This window comes from Dipodomys spectabilis, unplaced genomic scaffold (assembly GCF_019054845.1).
Source record: "Dipodomys spectabilis isolate Male_0828 unplaced genomic scaffold, ASM1905484v1 ptg000215l, whole genome shotgun sequence".
Classification (NCBI taxonomy): Eukaryota; Metazoa; Chordata; class Mammalia; order Rodentia; family Heteromyidae; genus Dipodomys; species Dipodomys spectabilis.
In genome coordinates this window covers 10281974-10290800 of record NW_024870892.1, presented here as the reverse complement: position 1 = coordinate 10290800, position 8827 = coordinate 10281974, and the positions used below count along the sequence as shown (strand labels likewise).

The window sequence follows — 8827 nt, the reverse complement described above, 5'->3', positions numbered from 1 at the left end:
CCGGGAGGGAGGGTGGAGGCCAGTGTCCTGGCCTGAGGGCTCACCTGCGCATACAAACCCTGCTGCTCCTTGGTAGAGCAAGAACCTAGCTAGACCCCTGACTGGTGCCCTCAGCCAGCTCCTAGTCCTGCTCCCCGCGGTAGAAGTCTATTGCTCCGCTCAATCACCACACCAAATGGCTCAAGCCTTGTGTCACCAGTTAATTTTATTGATTGGTGCTCAGCTGCCCCCTCCCTTGCCCACCCAGTCCTGGCCCCTGGGGTCTCTGTGTCCAGATACCCAGTTCCTGGGCAGTGCCCTTTCAGTCCTGGAACCTGCGGGCCTGCATTCTGCGGTAGTAGCTCTCTGCCTCCACCTCTGCGGCCTCCCGCTCTGCCAGCCCCGAGAGTCCCTGGCCGGCAGCTGCCTGACGCCTCAGGGTAGACTCACGGCTGGACTGCCCCAGCACCCCATCAGCTGTACCCAGTGGGGGCAGCCCTTCGCCGGTGGCCAAGTTGACAGTGGCCACCCCCCCAAACCGTGGCTCCTCCTGGTCCACATCACTGATGGATGAGCCCGGGGACACACCTGGTGGCTTGGGCCCTCGGAAGCTGCGTGCCAGGTCCCCAAGCTCATACCCACCCTCACTCTCTGCCCCCTTAGCCTTCCACTCCCAGGGTGCATTGCCTGCAGACAAATGGACCACAGGGTGGTGGGGCGCATGTGCATCGATGGTGACTATGCTGGCCGAGTCCCGGTCTGATGGGGACCGGTACTGTGAGGAGTCGGAGCTGGCACTGGATGATGAGGCGGTCTCTGCCTTAGGGCCAGGCCCCCCAGGACCCTTGGACATGGCAATCACCTGCAGGAGCCGAGGTGGGTTAGCCACGCGGGGCTGCTGTGGCCCGGGAGCCACAGGGGCTCCACCCTTCTCAGCCATCATGAGCCATTTGGCCCGTACTGCTGCGCTGCTCTTGGGGGACAGGCCTGCCCCTGCTTGCGCCCCCTCTTCAGGGATGTGCACCAGGGGCTGCGGGCCTGGCCGGGGCGGCAGGATAACACGAGGCCCCAGTCCTGGCCGGGCCTGGACTGTAGGGTAGAGAGAGGGTGGGACAGGCCCTTCTTCCACTTCCTCCTCCTCCTCCTCTTCTTCCTCCTCTTCCTCCTCCTCCTCCTCTTCCGCCATGGGCTCGGTAGGGGCGCGTAGGTGGGCAGGGCTGGCGTCATCCGGCAAGCCCAGGCCTCTGCCCTCCATGGATTTCTGCTTCCACTCGCTGATGAGCTGCTTGGAGCGGGAGGCATCCAGGGGCACATGGATGGTCATGTGGCGGCGGGCGGGGTCATCCAGAGAGGGAGTGCTGACTCTGGGCAGGGTATTGCTGAAGGTCACCATATTCTCCTTACCCATGGGGCTGCGGGGCGCCAGCAGATCCACATCCACACTGGCACGCTTCAGGCTGCCCAGTGATGTCTTTTCTCGAACCACAGGCCGGGATACACCCTCTAGGTGCCCCGGAGGCCCCAGCTCATCCGTGCTCACTGACTTGTTCTGCTGGTAAACTGAGTCATGACCTCTCTGGGTCAGGGCCCGCAGTGCATCCTTGGTAGGGGCTGGGGTACTGGTTTTCTCTGCTGGTGGGGCCTGGAAGTTACCCACTGCATGGCAGGCCTAGAGAACATGAAGGCTAAATATGAGGCTGGTGGCTTCCTAGGAAGTGTCCCTGCCACTGAGCATGAGGACAGGCATGCATTTCCCGGTGGACGGGTTCTGTCTTCAAAGCCCCAGCATGTTTTGTCTTGGTGCTATTCCTGGGGCTTGAACAATGGGCCTGGGCACTCTACCTGAGCTTTTTTGCCCAAGTTTAGTGCTCTACCACTTGATCCACAGCTCCACTTGCAGCTTTTTTTGCTGGCTAATTAGAGATGAGAGTCTCGGGGACTTTCCTGCCCAGATTGGCTTTGAACAGCAATTCTCAGATCTCAGCCTCCTGAGCTGCATTACAGTCGTGAGCCACCAGCACCTGACATGGTTGAGAACTGAGCTAAGGGCTGACTTCCATCCTAAGGGATGTGGTGCTGCAGAGTGACCTCAGCCTGAGACCTCAGGGCTTCCTCTTCCCTCAAGACCTCCTTGGTGGCCAGCCTGCCCCCAGATTCCCACCACTCACCAGGTAGGCAGCAATGCCAGCACCGATGAGGAAGCCAGCATAGACATCTACGGGGTGGCTGCGGTATTGGGTGATCTGTGTTAGCCCACAGACACCAGCAGCGATGGCGAAGGCAAACACCAGGATGGGCTTCAGCAGCTTCGTGGTATCGGAGATGACCGAGTTGAAGTACATCTGGGGGCCGGGGGTGCACAGTGAGGCCACAGCTGGCTCTCCCTGAGAAAATGTGGGGCCCACCTTGGGGGAAGAGGGGGGGATCCGACTCACCGATACATAGACGGCAGCGAAGGCTGACAGAGTGGCATGCTGGGATGGGAAGGTCTTCCTGTAAGACATGATCATGTCAGTCCCACTGATAGGAGGAGGAAAGAGGCTCTGTGCCTCAGTATCCCCATATGCTCACTAGAGTGAACAGAACAGTGCCAAGGCTGGGCGCTCAACTCACCGTGCAGACAAGATGGCGTGGGTGTCATGGCCGGAGCAGATGTCCTGGGTGATGTAGGGGTTCGCATCACAGGATGTGCCCAGCAGGGTGTAGTTAGGTTTACACACAGTGAGGAAGAAGGGAGCGTGGTATCCCGTGGCTAGCTGAATGATGTCGGTCACCAAGGCCGTGGCGCACAGCCCAAACACATGGACGCCTGCGGGGTGAGGGGGTGGTCAGGGCTGGGGCAAGGGATCTAGGGGTTTGGGAGGGCTTCTACCCCAGGGTTCAGGTGTCATCCAGCGACTCACCCACAAACCTCACAGTGCGCCGCAGAAAGGAGTTGAAGTTGCAGCCACCTGCGTTGATGCTGCCTTCAGCCCCACCAGGGGCCCCGCTGCGTCCCCACAGTCGGGACTGCAGGCAGTACAGCACGCCCTCGCCAACCATGATCTGCCCAACAAAGACGGTGCTCAGGCTGGCCCCCAGGCCAGGGCCCTCCTGCCCACATCCCACACAGGACTCACCGAGGCCGCCGGGGCGGCGAAGGCCAGGCTGAGCAGCATGAGCAGGGGGATGAGTTCCTCATGGGTCTCCACGTACGGCATGGACAGCGTACGGTCATAGCACTGGAAGCCCACTTTGGCCGGCTTGAACAAGTCCGTCAGCTCCAGAAAGTATAAGGACACGATGGATGATGCCACAATGGGCAGCTGTGGGCAGAAAGCAGGCCGGAATCATGCCTGCTTCTTCAGCTAGCCAGCCAGCATCGCCATTCCAGACTCATCCACCAATGGGGCAATCTGGGGGCTCCTCCATCCACCCATCATCCGTCCATTCATCTACCCACACATCCATTCATCCATCCATCCACCATCCAGCCTTCCACCCATCCATTCACCCATCATGTATCTACCTATTCATCACCCTTCCATCTATTCATCCATCCATCCATCCATCCATTCATCCATCTATCAGCAGCCAGCAGCCACCCCTCGTCCACCCATCCATTCATACATGTGTATCTCTCCATTTACCTACCACTTATCCATCTACCTACCATCCATCAGTCCATCAATCCATTCACTCACCCATCCACTCATATATCCATCTACCCCGCATACAGTTATACATACATACATTCATCTATCTACCTTACATATATACATCCAGTCATCTCGTCCATCCCTTACATACAAACAGACATACATTTGGGTCCTCTATCCACCCTTAGTTTCTTAATCTAGAAAGAGCAAACAATTGCTGCCTCTGGGTCTCTCCAGAGCTGCCTTGCTCCATGTCTGGGACATGTTTCCCTTACCCACCTGCTGCTAGTCCTTTTGGGAGGGGCTTCCCCGGACCTCATCTCTCTGTTCTTTCTGGGGATGGCTTTCTTTTCCCTACCCTATCCCTATGTACTGTTCTACCACACAGCCCCAAGATGTCTGTCCTGTGGTAGGTCTGTGGCTATTCATTTGGGCCTCTGTTCTTCCCACAGTCTAGCCACGTGTCCCGACATGCTGGGTACAAAACAGGTGACATTCTCGAGTGCTCCATCACTGTCCAAAGCTGACATCAGTGTCCCCTTCTGCAGGGGGGACACAAGCTCTGGAAAGCTGGCCCTGCAGTGGTTATTAACATCTCAGGAGTCAGGTGCTGTGGCTCATGCCAGCTACTCAGAAGACTGAGAACTGAGGATCAAGGTTCAAAGCCAAGGCTGAGAAGGTGACTTAGTGGTAGAGAGCTTGCCTAGCATGCATGAAGTCCTGGGTTCGATTCCTCAGTACCACCTACACAGAAAAAGCCAGAAGTGGTGCTGTGGCTCAAAGTGGTAGAGTGCTAGCCTTGGGCAAAAGAAGCTCAGGGACAGCGCCTATGCCCTGAGGTCAAACCCCACAATGAACAAAAACAATAATAATAAATAAATAGATAAATAAAATTAGCTTGTGAAAGCCAACTTGCCCTACCATAAGCTAAGTGAATGATCTGAGTTCAATTATGTGAACCGATAGCTAGAATGGGTAGCTTTGGTGTATTTCATTATTTCTATTTTTTGGCAGTTACTGGAATTTGAACTCAGGGCATTAAAATCTCTCTAATACTTGAGCCCCCCCCCCCCCCAAGTCCCTTTTTTTTTTTTTTTTTTTTTTGGTGCCAGTACAGGGGCTTGAACTAACATGCTGTCTCTGAGCTTTTTGTCTAAGGGCTGGCACTCTACTACTTGAGCCATAGCTCCACTTCTGGCTTTTTTTTTTTTTTTTTGCTAGTTAATTGGAAATAAGAGTCTCACAGACTTTCCTACTCAAGCTGGCTTCAAACTGTGATCCTCAGATCTCAGCCTTCTGAGTATCTGAGACTATAGGCATGAGCCACTGTGCTTGGCAGTACAGTGTACTAACAATTTCACCAGATGATATTTTCACTTGTAATGGGTTTGTTCCCATAAAGACATTCTCATTCCAAGTGCAGGCGTATATGTACCCATCATAAGACAAATTCAACTTAGAATTGCCATTCAGTTTTTCAGCCCACACATTGGTCCAAATCCAAAACACTGCTCACACATGGTGCCGAGTGCGAATGTGGGTAAACAGTTGCCCTGCTGTGCAAAACGCTACAGCCTCCTCCACGGGAAGAAGTCGGGGGTGTTTCCCAAAGTAACTGCATGCTCTTTATAAGTCCTGCTTGCCAAGATTTATCCAACGCTAAGCTCACAGCTGGATGGATGGTAAGGGACAACCAGAGGACATTCCTGAAAGGCCAATCTGCTTGTCTACCAACTGGGGATGGATGGAGTACTACGCAGCATGGAAAACAGCTAGCTGCCTTGTGTGGGATGTTAAGCCAAAGTCTCAGCTGGGGAAAAAAGGCCTTGGCTGGGCACAGGTGGGTCACATCTGTAATCCTAGGCACTCAAAAGGCTGAGACGCAGAGGAGATTCCATCTCCAAAATAATCATCAAGGAAGTGGCACCCTGTGGCTTAAGTGATAGAGCGCTAGTCTTGAGCAAAAGAAGTTCAGGAACAGTGCCCAGGCCCTGAGTTCATGCCCAAGGACTGACTGGCAAAAAAAAAAAAAAGTAAAGCAATTTCTTGAAGGACAAAAAAAAAAAATGAGATCAGCTGGGTACTGGTGGTTCACACGTGTAATCCTAACTACTCAAGAGGCTGAGATTTGAGGATCACAGTTCAAAGTCAGCCAGGGCAGGAAAATCCGTGAGACTCTTATCTCCAATGAACCACCAGAAAACCAGAAGCGGCACTGTGGCTCAAGTGGTAGAGCACTTGCCCTGAGCTGAAGAGCTCAGAGACAAGGTTCAGCCCCAGAGTTCAAGCCCCATGACCTACAAAAAAATAAAAATAAAAAATAAGAAAGCAAGAAAAAGGAAAGGGCCAGGGTATGGCTCACATAGCAAAGCTTGAGGCCCTGAGTTCAAACTTTAGTAGTCAGTAGGGAGGAAGGGATGTGTGTGTGTGTGTGTGTGTGTGTGTGTGTGTGTGTGTGTGTGTGTGAGAGAGAGAGAGAGAGAGAGAGAGAGAGAGAGAGAGAGAGAGAGAGAGAGAGAGATCAGTAAGAGAGAGAGAGAGCCACCTTGATTTGGAGATGGGGTAATCTATTGTCATATTGTCATAGGGGCATAAATGCCATCTTGAAAAAACCGATTTTCTACAAAGCGATGCAGGTCATGGTGACACTGGCTGCTAGGCAAAAATCCACTGTGCCAGGCCCCCAGGGCTTCAGATTCTGCCCTTAGCTACTTCTCATTGGAGCCAGGCTTTCCTAGCATGTCATCCAAAGATGAACAAATACCATCCTGAACCATTAGTATGCACCAGGTATCTGCATTCATTGTCTTCCATTTTTTAGAACGTTCTCAAAGCCTCCACCCTGTAGCTGAGGCTCGGGGGTCCTCTAAATACCAATTCCTGAAGGTCCACTTTGAGGAACAAGAGCACGATGCCCAGGCACTGGCAACTAGCATTCACGTCCACCTCTAACCTCACAACCCAGGGCTCCAGGAGAACCGTGCACAGCACCCAGCCACTCCCTCCGACCTCCCCACTGGAGCCCCGGCCTCACCAAGCCAGCTACTGACCTGTGTCCCTCCCTGGCCGCCCCCCCCCCCCTTCAGTCTGTGCCCACATCCTTCGGTTCTTCCAGCCCAGACCGCCCTTCCGCACCTCCAGCACTCCTACTCAGCAGCAGAGCCTCACGCCTTTGACCGGCCCCAATCCAATCCCCCACTCCAACCCCAGGTGCTCAAGGTTCGGCCGGCCCCGGGCATTCTGGGACAGCCGTGTCCGCCCCTGGGTCCCGGACCCCGGCGTGGGGGGAGAGGAAGGGGGACGGAGACCCCCCCCGGCCGCCCCCCACTCACCTCCACGAAGTAGAAGCAAGGCAGGAGCGTCATGCTGTCCTTCGGGGGTTTATTCTTCTCCTTGCCGGAGATCATGGTGCCGCAGGGGCGCCACAGGCCGGGCTTGGAGGGGCACAAAGCCGACCTGGAGAGGGAATCGGGGGTGGGGAGGGGTCGCGCGCCCCGAAGGAGGACGACCCGGTGGAGCCTGGCGCGGCGGGGAGGGGGGAGAGAAGCGGACAAGGATTCGCCAGAACAGCCTACGGAAACTGAGGCTGGAGAGGGGGAGGGGGAGGGGCGGCCCCGGGGATGGGGGTGGGGGACCCCGCGGATCCGCTAGATCCGTGATCGGGCTCCCCGAGCGCCCGGAGCGGGGGGCTCGGACAGCGGCTCCGGCTAGGAGGGCGGTGCCGGCCTGGCTCGAGGACCCGGGACCTCAGGGCCGAGGACGGCGCCCCCCACCCCCGGGCACCCCGGGGCGGGGGTCGTGGGGAGCGGAGGGGCGGGGCCCGGCGCTCGCCCGCAGCCCCCTCACCTGGCCCGGCGGGCGCGGGAAGGGCGGAGCTGGCGGCGGGGGCTGCGGGGCAGCGGCGAGCACAAAGCGCGGGCCTCCCCGGGGGGGCGGGACTCGGGAGGAAGGCGGGGAGGGAGGGCGGGAGGGAGGGTCCGGGCGGAGGGCGGGAGGGAGGGTCCGGGCGGAGGGCGGGAGGGAGGGTCCGGGCGGAGACCCCGCCGCGGCCTGGGCGCCGGGCGTGGATTCTTTGTCTGCGCGCGTCGGGGGCGCTGCGCGCGCGCGCGCGTCCACCGCAGGGCCGGGCCTGGGGCGCGCCGTCCGCGGCCCCGCCCCGGCCCCGCCCCAGGCTCCACCCGGCCGGGGGTCTCGGGGGTCTCGGGGGGGGGGGTCTCCCGGACGGATCAGTGCGACGGGACCCGCGGTCTCTTCCGCGCCACCCCTGGCGCCTTTCGCGCCCAGGCCACTCGGGGGCCCCCCGGGGCGCGCGGCATGGCGGAGTCTAGATTCAGGGGGGTCCCGGACTGACTGTGTGTCTCACGATCTCCGCGTCCCAGCCCCTTAAAGTCGGCGCCATGGCCCCCTTTAGCCCCGTGCCGTCCGCCGCTTGCCGGCGCCGGTTTCCATGGCGAGCTCCCTGGGCGCCCAAGCGATCGCAGACAAAGGCACGGGGAAGGGGGGCGGGAGAGGTGCGGGGGGGGGGGCGCCCTCCCCCTCCTCTTTCTCTTTCCTCCTTGTTCCTCCCTCTGCCCACTCGGACTTTGCCCACTCTACCCACGAAAGTGGGGGTTGGGGTCTCCGCGACCCGGACGGGGGGCGCAGAGCCTGTGGAAATGAATTAACTTGAAGCGCACTGAGGCAGGGTTTGCTGTTGGTGGGTTGTTTCCTTCTACCAACCACACAGACTTAGGGGATAGTCGTTCCTCCATTTCTCAGATGGGGAAACTGAGGCCCCAGCAGCCAAAAGGCAGACAGGTCCCAAAAGGCAGAATTCCATTTATTTATTCCCAGCCTTGAACATTCTCTGGTGACCATTGAGAGATGGACAATCGCGCGGTCAACAGGCTCCTTTGTGTTGGGAGGGGGTCACCTAGAGGTTGCTGCTTCCCCCCCACATCTCTCTGTCTCTCCTGTCTGTCACCTCTCTTCTCTGTCATGTGTGATACTGAGGCTTGAGCTCAGGGCCTGGGTACGGTCCCCAAGCATTTTCACTCAAGGCTGGTGCTCTACGGTCTGAGCCACAGCTCCACTTCTAGTTCTCTGGTGGTTTATTGGAGCTAAGAGTCTCACTCTTGCCCTGGCTGGCTTTGAGCTGTGATCCTGGGATCTCAGCCTCCTGAATAGCTGGGATTACAGGTGTGAGCCACCAACACCTGGCTGCAGCCTCT

General features: G+C 57.6%; 1 protein-coding gene across 2 annotated transcripts; it reads right to left on the bottom strand.

Annotated features, from left to right (window-relative positions):
- Positions 1-301: 301 nt before the first annotated feature.
- On the bottom strand, positions 302-7065 carry Plppr3 (phospholipid phosphatase related 3). Of its 2 annotated transcripts, XM_042697327.1 has the most exons (7): positions 6950-7065; positions 3099-3284; positions 2883-3024; positions 2593-2788; positions 2415-2472; positions 2148-2321; positions 302-1648 (listed from the first exon to the last, which is right to left on the bottom strand). In XM_042697327.1, exons 1-7 carry the CDS (start codon positions 7022-7024, stop codon positions 302-304), a joined length of 2178 nt encoding a protein of 725 aa, XP_042553261.1. In that variant the 5' UTR covers positions 7025-7065. The 2 variants fall into 2 exon arrangements, with proteins under 2 accessions (XP_042553261.1, XP_042553260.1); XM_042697326.1 differs by having other exon boundaries at positions 2148-2472.
- Positions 7066-8827: the final 1762 nt, after the last annotated feature.